General features: G+C 32.2%; 2 protein-coding genes across 4 annotated transcripts; both read left to right on the forward strand.

The window, feature by feature from the left end:
- Nucleotides 1–241: 241 nt before the first annotated feature.
- On the forward strand, nucleotides 242–13,579 carry LOC126857044 (PWWP domain-containing protein 2A-like). The gene is made up of 7 exons (XM_050606121.1): nucleotides 242–533; nucleotides 6,034–6,355; nucleotides 6,680–6,917; nucleotides 7,719–8,409; nucleotides 8,650–9,220; nucleotides 9,426–9,560; nucleotides 9,788–13,579. The coding sequence occupies exons 1-7, from the start codon at nucleotides 373–375 to the stop codon at nucleotides 9,932–9,934; spliced, it is 2,265 nt and encodes a 754-aa protein (XP_050462078.1). The 5' UTR covers nucleotides 242–372; the 3' UTR covers nucleotides 9,935–13,579.
- On the forward strand, nucleotides 12,798–22,944 carry LOC126857057 (uncharacterized). 3 transcript variants are annotated; one of them, XM_050606144.1, is made up of 6 exons: nucleotides 12,798–12,821; nucleotides 16,685–16,857; nucleotides 17,356–17,573; nucleotides 17,882–17,956; nucleotides 18,137–18,371; nucleotides 19,170–22,944. In XM_050606144.1, the coding sequence occupies exons 2-6, from the start codon at nucleotides 16,698–16,700 to the stop codon at nucleotides 19,283–19,285; spliced, it is 804 nt and encodes a 267-aa protein (XP_050462101.1). In that variant the 5' UTR covers nucleotides 12,798–12,821; nucleotides 16,685–16,697; the 3' UTR covers nucleotides 19,286–22,944. The 3 variants fall into 3 exon arrangements, with proteins under 3 accessions (XP_050462101.1, XP_050462100.1, XP_050462099.1); XM_050606143.1 differs by lacking the exon at nucleotides 12,798–12,821 and adding an exon at nucleotides 13,950–14,080; XM_050606142.1 differs by lacking the exon at nucleotides 12,798–12,821 and adding an exon at nucleotides 15,816–16,052.
- The last annotated feature ends 757 nt before the right edge of the window (nucleotides 22,945–23,701 follow it).

Here is a 23,701-nt window from a genome sequence, read left to right on the forward strand (position 1 = left end):
TCAATGCCCTTACTTCCTCCAATTCCCCACCCGTCCCTCTGACCCTAAAGCCTTACCGCCCGCCTCATGTGGTTTCCACACATAGCCGTTGCTATCGTGTTCCTCACGTCATCCGGCTTTGGCTAACTAGGTACGAGCGAGCGAGCGAAAGAGAAAGAGAGAGGGAGAGAGAAACGAGGGGCGGTGCGTCGCGACGCAGAGTGGCGCGACGCGCGAGAGACGACGATACGAGACGAGCCGATCGCTCCTCTCGGTCGGCTCGGTCGTAGCGGAGCGGACAGGAGCGGAGCGGAGAGCGCAAAGCCCACACCATACCGCACACCACCAGCTTGCTCGCACGCTCGCTCGCAATAACTCTAAATTCGAGGCAAGATGGCGGCCGCAGCGACGGAGGCCCCATCCGCGCACCTTGCGCTCGCCACGGGCGAAAAGATCCTCGTGACCGTCGAATCCGCGCTGCCCGACATCCTCGTGGTGTCCTTCGTCCACGGCGCCAAGTGCTTCCAAGGTGCGCTCCTCGACTCCGCCAAGAGGTAAGATTAAGGAAGAGAAAGAGCGATGAAGGAAAGAACTCCGTATATCCATCATCAGTCTCTTTTTATTATTTTCTTTTGTCCACCGAGAATCATTGTTCTATTGTCAATGTAATGCTCAACTTGTTGAGCACTCCATCAGTGTCGAAAAATTTCCCGGAAAGACAAGGGCCCATGCGCGATTTCCGCCGTTGAAGCCCAAGGTTTCCGACGGTTCGAAGAAAGACAAGATAGGTGATTCATCGATTTGATAATCCTCAGGATCAGGTTTTTGCAAAAGAATGTTGATAGATTCTCGTTAAATCCATGTTGATAAGGTATATTGGATCCTGGTATTTCAATTTCTGGACTATTTTTGTTCTTAAACCCGAAGATAATACGTATCTTCGAAAGTTGATCATGTCCAAAGTACTGTACTTTGATCGCTATTCGGAGGCACGCATAATGGAACGTTTGATGATAAATCTGATGATTAAGTTTATGGTTTGTTGATTTTTTCAGATAGTGAAATGTTAAAATATGAGTGGCAGTTGTTTGAGGATTTCTGGACAGCTTTTAGTTTTTTCAAAGTCTCTTTCGATCGCCAATTTATTCCGAAGTCATGATTGTTCGAAGCGGATATTAATGACTAAGCTCTTTTCACTAAACATTTTCTTGTGCATTACCTTATTTGTAGGTATTGTTATTTTCTTTGAGCTCTATATTTTAAAACTATTTTACATTCTAATTTTCAAAGTTAAATATTCACGTGCTATTTTATTAACAGTTGTAATCGTTCGATCAAAAGAAGCCGCCTGTTTTTGAAAAACAAATTTCATGTTATTCTTAAAATGATTAATCTCTCTTGATTTTCATATGGTGATTCTCGAAATCCTAGAACAAGGGGTCAAGAGTCTAAAACTTTCTACTTTAAATATTCAAAGATTTAAGGATCCCCATGGAATTCAATTCATAATCCTTTTATAGATTGCATTGTACAATTTTCGCTCATAATTATTGAATTTAAAAAATCTTAGGCTCTCAAGATTCTAGAACTATTGTATGTCAAGATTAAAGAGGCTAATAGATAGATTAAAAAAAGCTAATAGATAGAAGATAAAAGATTTATTGAAATGAAATTTATATACGTTTATATAAATTATTCCCTTTAATATTATATAATCTTGCACAATCCAAAATTTTGGACTTTCTTTTAATTTTCGCGAAATTCAAAGAAATGTTATATTTTAAAAACTTAAAAATTCGGAATAATAGAGGCTCCAAAAGGAATTGTTACATAATCGGTCTAAAATTAGGCGGTCACAAAAGTGCTGCCGACTCTTTCGTATAGTAATTTCTGACTCAGAATTCAAGGAACCTGAACTTTCGAGCCTAATCCATTTCATGTAAAATGATATATGAATTACGTAAGCAAAAAGATTTATATATTAAAAAAAAATATATATATATATATATATATATATATATATATATATTTTTTTTTTTTTAACAGATGCGATAATTTTTGAGTCTTTCTTATCATAAATGGCATGTGTTACCATCGTAATATTTGTGGGTAATTAAGAAATATGATATAAAAGATTGTTAATTATTTTAATTGAAAAGATCATTTAACAAAAACGACTTTATACAAGTCATTTTTTATATCAGCGTTTATACTGCCTTGTTCCCGCGCTTCCTCAAAATTTTTCGGACATAAATCTAAAATTTGGATAGCAAGGTTGAAGCTTCGTGAGATTCAGAATATATAGGATGACATTGAGGGTCGAGATATTCAATTACTACAATCCGAGGATTAAGTTGCCGCAGAGAACGCGACGCGACGGCCGTCGCTTCCACGATAGTGTCAGCAACTTATGCAAACTTGGCACGAAATATATCACTTCCTCCGAGATGTAAACAGGCCCCGAGTGTACCGAAAGGTCCGATAATTTCGATAACATATCTGTAAAATTTTTAATAAAAAATCTCGGCTTCTCTTCTTCGCCTGGCGCCAGTGCCACAGTATGGGCGTGACGAATTTGCGAGAGTTTCCTCGAACTTTACGCGGCTCGTCTGTCGCGAATATAAGATGCTACATCTTTCATCCATTTTTCTTCTTTACTTACACATATGCGTATATTTATATGTACACGGTGTCTCGCAAGTCGCACACTTTCTCTCGGTCAATCCGATGGCGAAATTTTCTTCAGCGATAATTGCATGGATTATAATTATATCGCGATTTCTTTCACGCGATATTGCAAATGTTGCCTATAAATTACTTTTGTTTCATCTGAAATGAAGTTTATTCGAAATTAATGGACAACGTTAAACTGATAATGTACGTAAATGATGTATAATGAATTTCTTTATTTAATAGAATTTATACAAGGCAAGATGGACTTTGAATTGAGAAATATTGATAGAATGAAAAAAAAAAAAAAGTTTTGTGTCACCCAGTACACATTAAAAAGACTTCGCCGTGATGACTCATGGTCTCGCATAGTGAACGCTACTTCGATATTATAGCCATTGGCGTTGTATCATTGGTAATTTCTCGTTGAGTAGTCATTTCGATTATTTAGAAATCAACTGAGTACTTGTTGCACTAGTTGAGCAGCGTTTAACGTGAATTAATTCACAAAGTTTTGAAAGACTAAGACTTCTCTACGTATAGTCAAGACAGTGCACACGATATGAAAATTTATAAATAACTGCATTTAATAAAGTATTACAAACCGAGTTTATCGAATGATTAATTAATTGAATTTATTATCAAAATCAAATGTTATTAAATTTAAAGTAATTATATATTTGAATATAATTATTCATTATTAATTGTGCGTGAATTGAATTTTATTATAAATTATAAATTGGATTTACTGAATATCTCAAATTGAATTTGTCCAAAGAATTTGCTCGCTGCTCAATTTATTTATACACAATTCTGTGCAATTATCCAATATGTTTAATTCGATTCTTTGAAAATGGATATAATTCCGATATAACTTCGAAACTATCTCCCCCGGTTTCTATTGTTCGAATGTCTTTTATTTAAACGCGTCCCGCTCCATCCAAGTGGTAATTTTGTTGCATGTAATAGCTAGTTTTATTCGTCTCTTCATACAGTTGTGTTTTTTCTCAGCGTACGTACAATACATTGCAACCGGGGATATGTGCCCTGTGAGTCCAGAGCTGGGCTTCTCGCTACGACTGAACAGCTGTTGCCTGTTTTCTTACCCCCGCGCTCTAAGTTTTCTTGGGCAAGCCGGCCGACTAATGGCAGTCTCGTGTCGCAATTGCGTGACCAAGACTGGCCCTAAACAAAGACGAACGAATTTAAAGTCAATTCAGTAATATATCTGAATTTGGAATTTAAGTTATAATTATTGAAAAAAACTTCAGTAACAATCTGGATTGCGTTGTTTATTGTGTCTTTATGACTATTGTCATATAACAATGACGTACATGTCATTTTAGTTCCTATCAGTAATATTTGACATGACAATATTAGATTGTGTTTTTTTTATTTATTGCGTAATTGATCTATTTTTGCGTTATAATGCATGCTGTCAAGTTACTGAACGAGATATCGGAAAAATAAGTAATACAGATGGCAAGACTCTTACTTACGGCCCTGGATGTTAGTCGGGGCCACCGACCAGCCAGGCCTGGCTTGTGTCACGTTGTGCACGACGGTATGGTGCGGTAGAGGTTCCCATATCTTTTTCCGCTACTATATTCCATAATTCTCCTTATTTCATCCTAGAAAAATCATTGATATCGGAATCAACTTTTTGAACGAATTTTGTAAAAAGTATCAGCGAAATATTTACATTTATCAACTAATAAAATTACTTTTTGAGCAAAAGAAAAAATTAATACCATCTTTTTTTCCAAGAAGAATATTAGTAACAGTATTAATTTCATATAATAATCACAAACAGTATCTATACTAAAATTGTAGGTATGTGTATGAGAAATTATATACATAATATATATATATATATATATATATACAATGTATAATATAAATTTATTTTAATAAGATTTTTTTCTTCAAAATTCCAACAGATTATTCTAATGGAATTCTTATATCCACATTTGGAAAAGATTGATTTCAAATCGATAACTTAATTAGTGGGTGACAGTCCAAGGACATGAATTTATTAGGCTGCGGAACGGAATTTATTGATCCTTCCGACGTCGAGCCAAAACACATCCCAGCTGTGCAGCTCACGTACGATCCAAGGTTGAGAACCCTCAATATAGTGGTCTCGTGTTCGTCAGGAACAAAGGGAATATCGTCGACGTCTCTGAGAACGCCACCATTTGCGGGTCGAAATTGCGAATGTGTGCGTGGACACAAAGCAGAGAAATAGCCACGTATACCACATCGTAGTCCACGTTAACCGCCTGCTTTATTAACTTAAGAAATGAGCCAGTTGTTACAGTTGTTTTTAACGAGATAATTGACGTCAGAAAAATAAATTATAACTGAGTTGCGCGAAGTTAAAGATTGACAACATTCGATATTTTATTAAATAAAAGTTCCTGGCTATTTAAGAGTATCTTTAAATTTATTTAAGTTTAAAGTTAATGGTACGATTAAAGTAAAATGAGTGGAAGAAAGAATTGAGATGATCTTGGAATTTTCATAAATTTGTGGCTGCGTAGGAGTATATTGTTGCGCAAATTTATTACAAATTGAACAAGCGGGGAGACCGAATTTCTCAGTTTCATCATAATCATTTTCACGTCATGCCGAATTTGCTGATTCTCGAGATTTTTTCTCAGCAATTTTTCTTCTTTCGCTTGGGCTAACGCGGAATTTCGAGGGTCTGTCTCGTATCGAAACCCAGAAAATATTAATGGATATACCATCAGAGGCTGTCGCTCATTGTACGCTCCTCTCGAATCAATACCATGACATGGCCGTGTTGTCGGTGCACGAGAAGCCGACGAAGCATACTCAAAAGTGTTGCCCAATCTTTTGCCTAGCCATTCTCATTTTGCGACAGTTTCCATTTGAAGGTTTCAACACAATAATCTAACTCGATGGACTTGAGAAAATTAATCTTAAAGTCGGGAAAACATTTAGAAAGCGTAAAAGATCAGTCTTATAATTGAGAAAATGAATCACTTACTTTTTACGATAGACATTTACATATACTAATTCGCGAAATCTTTCTGAGCGAAAAAAAGGGATAAAGAGACAAAGAAATCATTAAAGCAGATTTTAAAAGAAATGAAAAATAGCATTATATTTCTTATAAAGGAACACAAGCAATTATTTTAAATTTTCTGGTCTCTTGATTTGTTTCAAATAAATCCATCATCGATGATTTATTTGCAATTTAATTTCTAAAATCAATTGTTATAATTTCAATAAATTTTTAAGAAGGAGGGTATATTTATTATTCGAAGGATTATGATACATGTTCGATGTTTTCAGATATGATTTAAATTTTGGGAATGTTATGAAAATAATGCGTCACGAATTATTATATTTTTGCAGAGGCCTTCCCTGTGGTGTTCAACCCCCGGAACCGGTACCGGATCCCGATGGCGACAAGCTGGCAACGATCGCCGCGCGCTTTAGCTACTTCCAGGAACGGAAAAATGCGTCGTCAGCGTCGTCGACTGCTGTTGTCACCAAGGTTGACCTTCGCAGGAGCATCAATCCGCCCGCTAGATACAAGAATGCGAGACCCACGGTGAGATTGAGACCTCGTCAGGTGCTCTGTAGCAAATGTCGATCGATATGTAACGAAAACAGCGAGAATGTCGATGTGAGCAGGAAGCGAAAGCATGAAGAAGCGCAACACCAATCGCAGCAGGTATTATAAATGTTGCCTGAGATAATATGTATATATAATATAAAAAAATCTTAAGAGAAGGAAATTGAAAATTTAAACTTATCTTTTTAAAAACTTGAAAGTTATAACTTTTGGTATTGTTAAATGCGATAACGTAGAGTATCAGTAAATCAGGGATCTTCTGATAAGATTGTTAGATTTTGATAAATGATTGATTCTTTTTTTGTTAACGTTAAACTTATCAATCTTATTGAAGTTTCAATGAAATTGTTACATGTTAAATCTTCAATCTAAATCAACTTCTATAATGCACGAAAATAAAAAACTTCTTTGTGATTTTACCAGCTGGTTCCGGGCTCGACGAGAAGAAGTGATCGATGTTGCGGTCAACAACCGCAGAAGACACAACGAACGCTGTTGTCGGAATGTCAGACGGAAAATTCGATTTCCAATCAAGCGACGACGAAGATGACAACTTCGAGTGGTGATTCATCGAAGCTGGGGGCATCGTTGATTCCGAAATTGTCCAGATTGCAGCCTAATGAGATTAGTAATGCAATGCAAAGCTCCGGTCAATTATCTGGTATATTATTTTTCATACATATTTGTCACGCTTTCGACGAAAAAAATTATTAACGTTAGTATATTAATGTTGGAAAGTTTAAGAGCGCAACTTAAATAAAGTTGTGGATATAAGTGATTAAGATTTTAATCCATTTTTTGAGTTAGTATTGTGTGGAAAGATATAAATGCGAGGCGTTAAACGAATTTCTCTTTTTTAATAAATAATTTGCGTTCTTGCGATTTATTTAATTTTCCAGATTTAATAACGTTGATCAATAACATCTTAAACAACTGCTATATGAACTACATGTTAAATATGTAGAAAAAACTACAGAGCATAAATTATACTACAAATTATGCACAATAATTATTAAAACCGTTTGAATAAATAGAAGCAAAATTCAAGTCTTGAGAGTTATATTTTACTGCAATATTATTATCGAGCATATTTTGATAATATAAGATCTGTTAAATTATTATTTAATGTACATATGTAGCAATGACATATAAAAATTTAATTTAATTTAATTTATTAATATTAAATTATATAATAAATTATATATATATATATATATATATATATATATATATATATATATATATAGCTTATACTATTTATATGTACATATCAAATATCATATCAAATATATAATATATATTCTAATTTATTTAAAGATAAAAACTGAATAATATTTTTTAATTCTTTGTTTTTTGTTTTATATTATTAAATATACATTTCAATCTAAAATCATACTTAAAAGATTTAAATCTCTGAGCATACATCAAGAAAAAATCTAATACATTTCGACAATTGTTTCAGACAAGGTGAAGGTTGCAGCGAGCGCGCAATCTACGCATTGGTCTGTTAATAATGAGAAGGAATCGTCTTTAAGGAATGTATTAACGTCATCGCAAGAGCGAGTGGAATCATCCGCCGATTGTGACAACAATCCTTCAATGGCCTATTGCGCTACGCCGAGAAGGCTAAGTAGTTCGTCGGTGGAAAGCGCGAAAATCCCTGAGGAGGAGGAAAAGAAAACCTTTGCGGCCGCGGATTCGACGATGAGATTAAGAACTGGCAGAATACCGAGAAAGAAACGCTCGGTGGGTTCAATGGAAGACCTCTGGGACGAATCAGTGTTTGAGGATCCTACAAGGACCGCCAGAACCACGCCGGTGATCAAGATTTCTTTTGGCGCGCAGGGCGAGGGGACTGTGCTTAAAATACCCGCGAAACCTCAAGATCCTGATGCGTATGAGCATGAGACCGATGACGCTGACGATGCCCAACAAGAGAGAGATTCCTTGGAATTATCCAGGTCCTTCGGCAACGATTACGAAGGTGAGGAAGACGGGCAAGAGCAAGTGGATCCTCAGAAGCAGGGTGATGTGGTGAAGGATGCCAGCGCGAAGGCGGCGAAACGGGCTTTAAAAAAAGCAAAAAAGGAAGCTAGGAGGAAGATGTTGGGCGGAGTGTCACCAGCGAGATCGCCTTGCAATGGTTCGCCGAGGTAAGAGCGCGATATTGAATGATATCGAATATAAAAATTACATAAATCTAAAGACTTATAACTTATATAATTACATAAATATAATAGCTATAAAAATATCTATAAAAATCTATAAACGATATTATGATTATATAACTAACTTATATAAAATAATTGTTAATTCTATATATGTGTATGTGTATATGTTAAAGATTTTTAACGAAAAGAAATAAAATGGCAATGTTATGTTAATTTATTCAGATACAACCCCACGTACGATCCACTTTCATACCACCGGCGGAAGCACAAGGTAAAGCATAAAAAGAAACACAAGGAGGGCCGGAAACATAAAAATCAGCCACAACAAGAACAACCTCAGCAGCAGGAGTCTCAGCAACCTTGTCCGGATTCCGTGGAACAAGAACAGGAACAAGAGCAAGAGCAGGAACAACAACAGCAGCAGCACCAGCAAAACTGGAACGTTTTGCCGGGCAGCGGCGAATCCTACAGAGCTATCAAGGAGCAGTGCCTGAAGCAAAAACTATCGATATCCTTGAAGAGGCTCAACACGAACGCGTACGCACGCTGCGATTATCCCGTGAGCAATGCATCCTCCGGTTGCAAGAGCTCCGGCGGTAGTAGCGACGAGTTGAGCGAGCACGAGCCAGAAGTAGAGACCGCACCAGACTTTCCGCCGCATCAGTCGCATCCTCTGGTCATGCGCCTGGCCGCTACACCTGTGGCGCACTGCCTCATGGCTAATGGCAGGCGAATGGACGTGGGCGACGTTGTCTGGGGCAAAATCCACGGTTTTCCCTGGTGGCCCGGCAAAGTACGTATAAAGTATTCTAAAAGAGCATTTTTTTTTTATTAATAAATCTTTAATTTGAGACGTTAAATATTGCACAAAAATGTGCTGAAATTTTGGAATAATTTTTTGTTCGTATATAAGTTTTTTTTTTTTGGAAAAAATTAATCTTGAGAATTTATTCTACAGTTCTGTCATAATAACTATTATCGTATTTTATAACATGCAGGTCCTAAGTATCACAGTGTCCTGCAAGGAAGACGGCACCTCGTCGGGTCCTCAAGCTCACGTGGCTTGGTACGGATCGTCAACGAGTTCGCTAATGTCCTGTGATCAACTGAGCCCTTTCCTGGAAACTTTTAAAGTATGCTCTTTTAAATAATATATATACATATATACATATATATATATATATATATATATATATATATATATAATAAAAATATAAATAAATAAAATATAATAAAAAAATTAATTAAATTAATTTTAGCAATAAAGGCGCACAAAAAAGTTAATTTTATGATGGCAGTAAAATATATGCTGACTTTTGAGAATTATCGATATAATAGGTGTGAATCTGATTTTGTTTAGACGCGGTATAATAAGAAGAAGCGCGGCCCATATAAGGAAGCGATACGGCAGGCCCAGAACGAGGCTCGGAATCAGGTCACGCCTAACTCGACCAGTAGCGTGTTGAACGTTTGCGGCTCGCCCCGCGAAGTCAATGTCCTCTCCTAAGGGTAGTTCTCTGGTAACCATTCCTTACTGCCGAGCATCCGTCGGCGTGATAACTAAAGCGCTTGCGGCAAGAAAGTACCGACTGAGACATAATCGGGAAGTAATTTACATCTCTGAACTTTTGTTTAACATTTTTTATTGATTTACACTGTTGTTTTCTTCCAATTTCGCGTATTAGTAAAGATTAAAGTTGTGAAATATTAAGGGTTTAATTCGTAGAGCTTATGTGATAAACGCTTGCATATTAAAGACTTTGGAATTTTTAATTGCATTCTCGGATTTTGAATCCAATTGTTTTGAACTTATGAAACTTGAAGTGTTTTGGTTATAGATCTTTGACAAGACTACGGATTTTTATAATCGATCCTGTCGTACATTTTCTTATTGTAATAATTATTACTATCGATGACAGAAGTCCGATGAGATAACGCTTTGACGTCATATGTATGAGTCAACGCTGACTTTCCATGAGCGCTTGCATTAACGACGGATCGGAATTGTCGTGTAACATATACAATTTTGTACATACTCTTTAGCGCTAATGAAATAGTTATTGATCGATGTTCTGTCAGTTATTTGTTTCGCGATCAATTGCTTGGAGCTAGTTGCATCGGTAAATCCGATTAACTATCGGGTCGATTAATTTTATTTTTTGTTTCATAAATTACAATTTTAATTATACTGCTAAAAAATAAAAAATATTTTTTATTTTTATTGTTGGCATAGTTACAATATCTTTTAATTTTCTAAGAATAAATTTTTATATTCGTAAATCTTGAAATTTTGGATATATAATGAACCGTAGATTCTATCTCGTAGAGTATAATTGTAATACTTTAATATTTTAATGATGTAATACATTTGATGATCTCGTCACTGGATATTGATAAATTAATGTGTTTTTCACGAGATTATTGCGGTGCCTGTGGTAGAATTATATTTAAATGCAAATTTTTATTTATCTTTGATAAAAATGGCTAATGTTTGCGTGGTCGATTAGCTCCCGGCGAATTAAGTAGCGAACATTTACTGCCATCGTCACTGGCTTTTCTGTCCTCGGCTTACCAAGCGGACAATAGCGTAAAAGTCTTGCTATCTAGATATCTCTAGACTAATTATAAGTATTTACTGTGAGGTTCGTACTTTCTTTCGTTGATTAATCTCCCAAATATTTCGGCCGACGTGATTCGCTATACTATCCAAAAAAAATTAATCATTAAATTATTACTAAAAATTTTGCAATTATCTGAGAAACCATTATCTCAGGCTGCACATTATATATGCAGTATATTTTTCAGATTTAATATATATACATAAAAATAAGAAAAAGTACTTATATATACATTTTAATTTTTATTTATCTAGCGCCCTTTGGGGTTTGCAACAAAGAGAAGTAATGACTCATGTTTGAGGGATTAAGTATATGAATTATCGGTAATAGTTATCAATTATTTTCGATGGCCACCATAGTGATTCGATTCGCAGATCTAATTGAACAGGAAACGCTGTATATGCTTGGGATTGTATTTAAATGTAAATTTTTATTCCTCTCCGAGACACAAAGACAGCCAATGTTTACGCTTCGTGCCAACACTGCCGTGTAATTAAACAATCGATCGTTTGATCTTCGAGCAACGATAATTGTAAAGCAACATTGTACAACAGCCATAGATAAATTTTGATTCCTAAAACCATTAATTAACAACAGAAGCAGAATTTAAAAAAAAAAACTTATGCGGTAATAAAAAATTTTCAATTTGCACCTTTAAATTGAAAGTTTAAAAAATTAAAACTTGTATGAATTTTTATATCTAACAGGTTTTCAGGTTTTAAAAAAATGATAAACAGAATTCTGAAAATTACATTCGCAAATTATTAAAATGATAAAAATTTGTTAACCTTTAACTCAGCAACGTCAATTGAAAAGAAATAAGTGTAACTTATTAATGTTTATTATTGCAATCCATGAAAGTTCTAGAATTATATTGAGCATTTGTGAATTATTTCATTATTTTTTTTTTTCAGGGAAAAAAATAGATTGGACATTGATTTGAAATTTAAAAAAGATATTGTAAAACCGCAAAAAGTACTTAAGAAATCCTGATTATTATTAATATATTGATGTTGTGCCACTGCCTCGACGCAATTTTCTTCCATAAAAATATTTTTCAAATTTGTCCAATTAACAAATTAATTAATATTAACCATTAATATTTTTTTGCAATATGTTGGAAATATACACTATTGAAAGAAGATTTTGTGTTTTTGAGAAATCTTATTTGAAACTAATTTTATTGAATTTTGGAATTGATGATTAAAAAATTATTAATAGATTGCAGAATTCTTTTTTTTTATAATAATTTTTTAAATTTTACTTAGCTTTTCATGAGACTTAAAAAAAAGTTATTTAATTAATTACGAAATGAGTCCTACGAAATCGGTTGCGACATACTTTTTGTTTAATTATTAATTTAATAATTAAACATAGATAATTATTTCTGACACGTCGATTAATAAACCGGTGCGAGAAAAAATTGTATGTATGAGAGAAAAATGGAATGAGAGAGAAAAAGTGAACGAAAGAAAGAGAGAGATTGAAAGGCAAAAGAATGAAAACTAAGGTGTTTTAAGTAACTGTGATTTTTTTGCAAAATGTTTTATATATATTATATATATATATGTACGTTATATACATAAATATGAATTAATTTCTACACATAATATAAAAGATGTTTTGATGTCGCTGTGTTTATACGAATTATGCTAACATATCGTTAACGAAAATGATTGCTATTATGATCATTATTATTATTATTAATGATGATTTTATTATGATTATTATTCCTTTATTATTGTTGCGGAGCTCGAGTATTGCTGATTGCTTGCTGTAAGTATATGGAGATAAATCGTATCCATTGATTATTAGCGCATTTTTATCGTCTCATTAAAGAAATTAAAGTGTAAGTAACAATAATTCTCGTTACGAAAAAAAGTTTTGTGCATTTTTTTTTCTTCAGAATTGTTTATTAGAAAATTTTGTTATTTGTACTTATGAGGAAGGCGCCGTTTTAATTTGCACTGGTTGCTTTGGTTATTTAATATTTCTTCCTTGTATTGTCTAATAAGTATTTACATGAGTCAAGAAAGATATTCGTACGCCATTGATTCGGCACAAAATTTTCTCCAAACCTAAATTTCTATTTGTGAATATACATATTGTTTCTAAATATATAACTTATTGCTATACGATATATGGTATATTGATATACGATATTTAATGTTTTAATAGCAATAAAAATTTTGTAATTGAAATTCTCTTTTGAGATTTTGTATTTTATGTGTAACAAAAAAATTTTATGTATTTCAATTTATATTTTATAATATTTTATATTCGAAATCTGTTGAGGGAGAAATTTATTTATTATTTATTGAGAAATATTTGAATAACTATTTGGAGTAAGTATAAATAATATACTTATGGCGAATCAATCTTGCTGTACGAATATTATTTTTGCGCACTGTAATTAGCGCGTTGATTTAGGTGTATTGCAACTAAACATTAATTTATGAAAATAATATCGCAATTAATTTGGCGAAATTTCTAGATGAACGAATCTTTTGAATAAATCGGCATATCTACCTCAAGCTTGTCCTTCATTTTTTGACTCACCTCTACGGACTAGTTCATTTAAATTTGATTTAATTAATATTTTTCAAAGTTACGTAAATCCGATTCTAACAAGTTTATTCGCGAGACCATATTAATGATCTATGGTAATGTATCGAATTAATTAATTGAATTGATGATTAGATAATGCGTCCGTTCATAAAGAAATACAACTACTGTATTTTACTGTGTTTACGAAGATACGCTTGATTTCCGAGACACCCTATACATCCACCCAATTGACGAGTCCGTTTAGAGGGGATGCTTCCTCGCGAATGCGAATGCGCGCGCACGCATATCGCTGATAAGAGACGGCTTCCTTTGATTTTCCGGCATAGGACCGGCGTGCCGGTCTCGAGACCCTCTTGTGTTCGCCGCACCCTTGTGCTGTGTTGGCGTCGCGACGCATCGCGACGCGACGCGCTCGTTCCGCGTCGCGTAAACGAAGATGCATCGCCGGCAGGTGTACGAGCTTTCAGGTAATTCGCCGATATAAATTCAAAGGTATATTTTAGCATTAATCGAGAGCTTTGCTTTCTCTCTTGCTAAAATGCGACTAATAAGTATTTCAACGGCTATATATATATAATGATTGTAAGTTTTTACGCATCGAAATTAAATGGCTCGATTATCGATTATTTAAATTTTGAAGCGTATATAGTTTTTAAAAATAAATTCTTTTTGCTAAACTTTAGCTTGATATATATATATATATATATATATATATATATATATATATATATATATATATAATTAAAACTAAAGCTAAAGCTTAGCAAATAGAATTTATTTTTAAAAACTATATATATATATATATATATATATATATATATATATATATATATTAGTCAGCCACATGTTGTTTTTCAGTCATTGAAGATTTTTCGAAAGAATTTAAAATCAACGTTTAGAGAAATTTAATTAACAACTGTTGATTAATTATAAACTTATCGTTTGAAAGTTCTATTTAGTCAAAACAAACACAAGTAAATAAATAATAAACTGTCAGTACTGTGAGTTTATTCCACAAGGGCATTTTATTTTACCAAAAATTTAGTTGTGTGTATTTGATTTGTTTTAATTAAAACTTTAAACGGGTTTTCCGTATAATTTATATTATAATTCGTGAATTTATCTATATAAAAACTGAATGATATTTAATATCGGACAGTTATAACAATTATTCATGTCTTGAAACATTGATTTCGAAAATAAGTGCATTCAAAATTTTATTAAGATTTTTGTAAAGAGAGGAGTAGTGTAAATAATCAGAAACAAGTTGTACACATTTATTGTATATTATAATATTTTTCTATCTATATTATTTTTCAATCTATACGTTTATCATTATATATTTATTTTATTTAATTTCTATTAATTTATACTGTGTGATCATGCAATACCATAAGTGCTACTAACAGCACGTGTGCTATAGCCACCTTGTATAACGGAGTCTCGTGCAATCGATCGAATGAGCACGACGTGGCGCAATCCTGGAAAAGTACTCATCTCTTTGAATCACCCTGTATACAAAAGATGTTTTAAAATCTCGAAAAAAATTAATTTTGTTAAATTTGATGCTAACTTTCGAACTTTTCTTACTCACGAATTTTCTCTTGTCTTTTATTAATGTTACATAAAGAAAAATTATTATATTTTAGAAAATTTTTTCTAGTTAGTAACTAAAATTTAACATATTCTTTTAATATTCAAGTATAATCATTCATATATTTTATAAAATCATCTGATTCTATAACAGGCAATGTTTATTAATTTAATAATTTCCTGATATCGAAAAAAGAACATATAACAATCGAGATTTTACGATTAATATTTAATTAATATTTATTTGAACATTAAAATCTTAAAATCGAAGAATGTAAAATTTTTGTACACTCTTGGCTAAAAACTTGGAGTTTACGCGATGCGGTCGGATTAATTTTTTTTTCTTCTTTCTAAATCGGCCATTTCTCACATAAGTCAAGTAAAGAGATATAGGTCATGGAGATGCTCATCGGAATAAAAAAAAAAAAAAATAATAATACTACTTTGCTCTTTGAGGACCCCGTTACTCTCGTCTTTTCTACCACCTTCCCTTTCTTACCCATCCCTTTCGCGCGCAAGCTCCGTTCATTCACTGACAGCTGCAGCTGCGCGAGTTTCTGCACAGGAGAGTAGGTGCACACCCTTCCGCAATTGCAGTTGGCAGTACGCTGCTCCTCGGGTTGCAAATCCGACGTTTAGTTAACACAAATCTGACAACGATTCTAATTCCCTCAAGTTTTACATATTGGTGACGTGACGCGATACAGATCGTTCATTATCGCTATCTCATCAGTCTCTGATGGATATAAGTGCGAGCTTTCCTTGCCGATAAGAATTCTAGAGTGATGTCTTATCGTCATGGAGATGCTTAACAGCGACGATTGAAGGATTGAAAGCGAAAGTGGCGTAAGTCGGCATATCTACCGGTTGGGACTTACGTATCCTTAAATTATAAAATTCTTATGAGTTACAGCGTTATTATATTTTTTTCCGATATTGTAAATAACATTTGTCATTACGAATAACATGGAAATTAATTTTTTCAATTTCCTGATGCTCTATAATTGCTCGCTTTTTCCCTTCGATCATAAATGCTATCGTAACAGTGTTTCTATTAAAGTTACACAAGATTGGTTTCCAAAAAATTATCTTTTAATTAAATAAGATTAAATTAAATAATTGATTAAATAATTTTATTTTAATTGATTAATTAATTCTAATTTTAATAAGTATAATTAAATAAATTTTTCAAATTTTTCAATTTAAAAATGTTTTGCGCAACTAATACACATACACATACACACACACGTATATATATATATATATATATATATATATATATATATATGTGTATATGTATATGTATATGTAGCATTACACTCCAACATTAGATAACAATTATGAATTATTTTTTACCATATATGTTGTAATCCTGGACGAATTATAAGACACGTATATCGGTTATGAATACATTAATATAATATTATATTTTTCATTTATAAAAGTTATATAATGTTGTAACTTGCGCTATGTCTTAGTTTCAGATAAATTATGATACACGTGTCGTCCGAAAACGCGCACAGGTATGATCGGATGAAGCGTAAAGGTGCAGCTTTTCTCACGAATCTGTTCAAATCGAGAAAGCTGACAATAGGAATGAAGATTAACGAGGACGAAGAGATGGAACGCGCGCCCAGGGTGGAAACTCCTGGTAAGATATTATTTCTTTATTTTATTTTCTTATTAAAAAAAAAAATATCTAAAAATTCTTGATAACATTCTGCGAAAATTCGCAAATTTTCTTTAATTTTTGAATTATTAATTAATTAATTTTTATGAATTATTATTGTGAGAATAGCACAGTATATTGGATGCTATTAAATGATAATATTTATTTCATTAAATCGAAAGATAATGATTGATCAAATCGGCAATTATTTTAAATCTCGATGGCTTTATTTTATCTTATATTTCTAAATTTAATTAAATTAAAATAACTAGACATTTAATTAAAGTATAATAAATTATATTTAGTAATAAAATTTAATATGTTTAATTGTTTGTTCCATATATTTAATTACGAAAACAAAATTTCAATTAAGAAATTACATATATAAAAATACTAAGATTTATATTTTGTATCTCATAATGGTTTATAATAAAAGTATAAAGCGTATAATCGAGATAATAAAAACGATGTTGCTTGCAGCAATTATTACCAATGCTTGTCGTCGGAGCGGCTCGGAGAACGACAATATGATGTCGCGAATTCCATCAACCTTGAGTGTGACAGCGGTGGACGTTGTCGTCTCTTGTCAGCCATCACCCTCGCACTCAATTCTGACCCTGACACCCGGTAGAACGCGTAACATCGATCAGGACATGGAGGCGCTTAGACTGAGTCGTCAGGACAATCCTTTTCTACAGGTTTGACTTTATTATTATTACGTTACCAGATTTTTTTCTTTTCTCTTTGTAATTTTTCAATTTAGATTTTTCTTCAACTTTAAAATTTAATGTTGCAAAAAAAGAGTTAATTTTAATTTTTATATTTTTATTTTAATATTTTTAATTTAATATTTTTAATTAATTTGTTAGCTTTCTGGTAATAGAAAAATTAACAAAGTATTATAATAGACACACACAGTAAACTCTTCTATTTCTTGAATGTCTATATGTTTTACTCTACAATGTACATATCGACTCACTTGTGCAAATTTTCTCTAATTATGTAGGTACTAGCAAGTCGAGAGAGCCTTGTGGAATCGATCGAGGAATCCGAGTCTGACGATGCGATTCTGATGTCACAGGTAAGGTTCGAAATTTAAATTTTTGGAGATAAACAGAATTAAAAAAATTTATTCTAGGTAAGATGAAAATAACATATGATTCCTCCACTTTTCCATCATCAAATCCTGATATTCTAAACAATTTTATATGCTTTAAAAAATTTTATTGAGAGTTGATCATAGCCTTCGTCATGCTTTCAGGAATTGGGCGACGCGGATCCTCTCACACTCGCGCAGGTACACGAGCATCTGGTACGTAGTCCACCTCCGGCTTCGTGGCCCAATTCCACAGCCTTTCAGTTTCCTCATCAGGATCAGAATACTACCCCATACAAGAACGACGCGATACCACAAGCTAAAAGTCCATTAAAGACACCCTCACATCGTAATAACGAGCACGAGCTTTCCAGGAGCGAACCATTGACCGATATTAGAGGTGAGGATCTCAACAAAAGGACGCGTAGGACATGCAACGCGATATCTTTTCTTTAGAAATTGAAAAGTTGACCGGAAACCAATTAACTTAAGAATTGGAGAGCTAATACACCTACGGATATTATGTTAACTAGAATGTGTTTGTTTCCTTTGAGTCAATAATAATTATGAATTATTCAAGAAGGTACACATATCAAGAGTGTATACGTACATATGTAAGTGCGTATGTGTGAGAGAATGAAATTATTTAATTGAATCGACGAGGAAGTATCCGCGTGTCTAGGTGAAATTACGCCGACGTGCGATATACCGCGGAAGTGGAAATATAGATCAGAGCTTCGGTAAATCGATCCGTTCACGACAGACGTTTACATCCGACCTTGACATTGCACTTATGGACACGCGCGATATCTCTTTCTTCTTCTCGCGCATATATATTGCCTCTCCTTATTTTTAACCTGAATAAATTAAGGTTTCTCGGTGGGCGGTCGGAAATATTGCAATAGCTCTTTATGCTATCGATACCATCGAATCAATAAAATAATTTCAAGGATATATGATAACGTACGAGTGATCATAATAATCTTATTTATAAATGTCATAATAATAATTACATAATTGAATATAATTTAATTTTAATTACATCATAATTTATAAATATATTTATATATACAATTACAAATTCACACAGATATACAAATTTTTTTCACAATGAAACATGTACATATATATAGAAAATCATCAAATATATGACATTTTTTTTTTAAATTTAGAATACTTGAAATTTTTCTAATTCCAGATCGGCATTCTCATCCTTTCTCGTTACTACATCCGACGCCAATTCGTTCCTTGTCGGAAGTTCGACGACTCCATCGATCAGCCGATGATAGCGTGCAGCTCATGTCGAATGAATAAATTTCGCCATTGGATCATGATTTGCGTGGTTTCTCGTCAGAGTCGATATCTGGAAGGATATCGACTCTCAATTTTCTCGACTATTCTTCGGGAACAGCGATTGCTGACGAATCAGAGAAAATTTCGTATGCGAAAACGAAATTTATGATTGATTCTAGACAAGGTTTGTGGTAATTAAGAATGAAAATAGCTGAACAGGAAATACAAAGCATCAAGATTTCAGATTTAATCAGATTGGGATTACTTGAAATCGATAAGATAGGATTACAAAGCGAATAATAATGCTTTGGAACAAGATTTCTAAACGCAATTAATAATACCGTTAAAATATATTGGAAGTTCAATAGTTTAATGAATTTTTAATTAACTGTAAAATTATTTCCCGTGCAATGGAATATATAAATAATCACAATTTTTAATTGATTTAAATAATCTTGATTAATCTGATTGTAGTGTGCATCGAAATCTGTGTGTGCGTGGGCGTTATAAATAATTCACAATTACAATCTTATATTTTTTCAATAGGTCTATTTTTATAATCATATTATAAACAATCAAAATACAACATCAACACATTTTTTCATTATTTTTTTATTTAATAATTAAATAATTCATCTTTTATTTGATTTATTTATTTGCGGACAATGTACGAATAACTAATGTGAATTATTAAATGCGCGCAAATAATCAGGAAATATTCACACTTTATCTTTTTAAAGATACAAATCGAATCGATCAAATCGAAGAGTCCAAGAATCCAAAGATGTTGCGGAACGGATCTTATGTAAGGTAGCTTGCAAAAGATTTTAAGAATTGTCCTATTGCATATAATTATTATTGAAGTAACAAAATATATTATCTCTGCTAAATCATCAGCTGAGAGTTAAATGAATATTTAATATATCTATTGGATTTTCAAGCTTTAAATTTATGGATAATTCGGAATTTACAATTTATCTTTAGACTGTCGCAAAGAGCAAATTTGTTATGTAACAATCGTTAAAGCGCGCAATGCATAATTATTATCTATTAAAAATCTGATAGTAACGAAATCTGTTGTTAATATGATGGTTATTGTTGACGCACATGTCTGTAATTATTCGTGCAATTTAAATGTCTATTTTGTGTAGCTATTTTAAAAATATTTCAAAAACATTTACTTTTGCGTGTGAATCTTTTCTATCACTGAATATATTAATTAATAATTCTTGATTATTGTTAAGCTAGCACAAATATTTTTCTCCATCTATGATACACGTAAAAGTTTCTTTTTTTATAATATATTGCGAGAAAATTATAAATACAGAATGCACAAACATTTTTCTCCTATTAAAACTCACTTTTAAAGACGACTTAAAATAATAATTGCACATGAAAATTAATAATCAATTAAAAAATAATTCTAACGCTGATAAAATGCGCCAAATGTACAGGCCTCAATTAAACAATTTCTCAAATTAGATAAATAGATAAATAGTAATAAGATCTTTTTTATGAGACAAAGCAATGGATAGATTTATCTATAACGATTTACTTCCAATATTGAAAGTAACATTTCTTTTAACAATAAAAACCGTTGTCAATGAATTCTCAACGAATCAGAAATATTTCTGTTTATTTTTCTCTTTCTAGGATAACGATTTTTGTAGACAATATAAACAGAATCTCTGTCCTCTCTGACGTGTTCTTTCTAAAATATAAATAGAAAAAATTTATTACGAAGTTACATAAAATAGTATTTAAATTTCTCTTTTGTGAAAATTAAATAAAATTATTAAATTGCTGCATTTGGAATGTCAATTAGCTTTGCTAATACCTCGCAAGCATTAAATGTTAAATTAATTTACATATTAATTAACACAACACACATATTTATATTTTTATATGAAATATGAAAATTTTATTGAAATTATCTATGTTATTTATAAAGTCGTTATAAAAAAGAGTAAAATTTAATTTACATTAAATTCTCTGAAAGTTTTGTATATTAAATTTATTTCTAATTTATCACACCTAAATGTAACTTTGGAACTCGTCAGTTTCTCTTATACATTTGTCGAAAAATATTTGATACCATTTTTGGATAAGTTTAAATAATAGTATAGTAATGGGTGGCCAACCGAACACAGTAGAATTATATTTATCAGAAGTATAACAATATTGAAACATTATTATTAAAATTCATACATAGTCATATACTAATCCATGTATAAAAATTATATAAATAAATAATAAATTAATTGTTAGGAGGACTTCAAACTCATTAATATAAACTATATTACGAAGATTAAAAAGAGTAAAGGGGAACGATTTTTCTCTATTCAAAAGCATCTTATAAATATATACATCTCACTTCGGTTGCGGTCACCCGCCGATGAAAAGAATCGGCGAAATTTTAGCAGGGTTTATACGAACTTTGGAAAAACAGTGTAGTGGAGTACCTATAGAAAATTACTATATATATCATATTAGAGTCCAATTGACTTGGCTATTGAGAGAATTGAGATTAATTATATTATACTTGTACTTAGAAATCTTATAAGCGTTAGAAAATTTGAGAAAACGTTCGATGATGTAAAAACAAGATGTAAACTCACAAAAAAAAAGAAAGACAGTAGAGAGACCTATTTAATCTAGCCGAGTGTAATATATATATGCATTTCACATACGTGAAATGTTTGCGGTATCAAAGATGTAAACGCGTTTGGTGAAACAGCAAACTATGTTCGAAATTTGTAGAGTTTATTCTGAATATATCCTAAGGTAGACTTTTTCAGTAAATTAAGTGGACCATAGATACGATTTTATGTTTACAAATTACAAACTCACTTTCTCTCTTCTTTCAAACGAATGTTTAAACAGACGAGAACATTATCAAGCATCTCCTGGTAGTACCAAGGATTCTCGATATCAAAGATAGCTGGTGCATTAAGGATCTATAAGTAGCACAAATTACACTTATTCGAGAATCATGATTTATCCGAAAGTTGATGATATCAATGATATAGAAAATTAGCGACCCATGAAGAGTCCGTGATCAACAAGGATCAAGATAAGAACAGAATTGTCGTTAGCGGACACTTTCAATAGCCAAATGCCGCAAGATAGATATTTTGCCACGATGTAATGGCCTATAAAAACATGTACTCATCGAAGGCAATGAATCAGACTTAATAATAAACGAAGCGAATATCTTTTTATCAAGACTTTGCGAAATTTTGAGGCTGTCTGCGTGTATGGAAAAATCATCTTATTCATTCATTGCACACTGCAAATTTCAAATTAAGGAAAAAGAAGAGTATTCTCAGGTGGACAGTTTAATTTAAAATATCTTATATATAAAATGTATATATAGAATCGCAATTACAAGGTTCTCCATGTAAGATCTTAACAAATTGGATAGTACTTCGCCGCATTATTTCGTCATAATTAATTAAAGGGATCATTATTGATCGCCACATTGATTATCATCCATTGATTCTTTTTATTTGTCTTCGCAATTATTAATAACGTGCGGATTTGTGTGCAAGCACCAACAGCGAGATAGAGAGTAGAAAACAACGACATGATAAACAACATAATTGCGAACTTTATTTAAGAAGTAAAATATGAAAATAAAAGAAAGACTGTAATATATTTGTCCAAAACTGTATGTACAACAGAATTAATATATAATTATAATAATTATTTATTATTTAAGTCGTATTTAAATCGTTTGTTTTTAGACATTTAAATTTTATATATATATATATATATATATATATATATATATATATATAAAGTTTAAATTTATATATTATTATATATAATAATATTAATATAATATATAATATTATATATAATATTATTATATATTATTATATATATTATTATATATATATTTCGCTGTTCGTTTTTGCGAACATAAATCAATATCGCGGTTATTAATGACATTAACATACCTAAGCGAGTGTGTGTATTGTATTATTGTATTGAAGAGACTAGAGAGTGTCCAAGACACAAAAATATATACATATAGACACTTGCATAGTATGCGTTTTGCGGTCGCTCAAAATCTGCGCCGCGATCTCTAGATGTGTTTGTTGTTTTCAAATAAAAATGAAATATATTTGTGTTACTGTAAACATAACACCGCATTGTGCAAATCTTATATTGCGTCCCCTATTTGTCCTTACATCAGGATGATACGTATTACATACCTGAAGCACTGAACGTATATAAACGCCGAGAAATAAATTATTGATCTTTTAGATATAAATAAATAAGATTAATAAACAGCTATATAATTGCCAGTCATAAAAAAAAGCAATCGTATTGCGAGCTTTTCCATACGAATGACGTGTACGAATGACAGTCATATGACTGTCAAAAATAATGTGCTCGAATAGTGGTATGAATCTTGAAATAGTAGAAGTA

This window comes from Cataglyphis hispanica, chromosome 20 (genome assembly GCF_021464435.1).
Source record: "Cataglyphis hispanica isolate Lineage 1 chromosome 20, ULB_Chis1_1.0, whole genome shotgun sequence".
NCBI classification, from domain to species: Eukaryota; Metazoa; Arthropoda; class Insecta; order Hymenoptera; family Formicidae; genus Cataglyphis; species Cataglyphis hispanica.

Excerpts from the sequence above, each read along its gene's own strand:
- LOC126857044 (XM_050606121.1), top strand. The coding sequence starts at position 373 with ATGGCGGCCGCAGCGACGGAGGCCCCATCCGCGCACCTTGCGCTCGCC. Across the intron at positions 534-6,033 it reads CTCCTCGACTCCGCCAAGAG|AGGCCTTCCCTGTGGTGTTC; the intron begins GTAAGATTAAGG and ends ATATTTTTGCAG. Across the intron at positions 9,561-9,787 it reads CTTTCCTGGAAACTTTTAAA|ACGCGGTATAATAAGAAGAA; the intron begins GTATGCTCTTTT and ends GATTTTGTTTAG.
- LOC126857057 (XM_050606144.1), top strand. The coding sequence starts at position 16,698 with ATGATACACGTGTCGTCCGAAAACGCGCACAGGTATGATCGGATGAAG. Across the intron at positions 17,574-17,881 it reads AGGACAATCCTTTTCTACAG|GTACTAGCAAGTCGAGAGAG; the intron begins GTTTGACTTTAT and ends CTAATTATGTAG. Across the intron at positions 17,957-18,136 it reads ATGCGATTCTGATGTCACAG|GAATTGGGCGACGCGGATCC; the intron begins GTAAGGTTCGAA and ends TCATGCTTTCAG.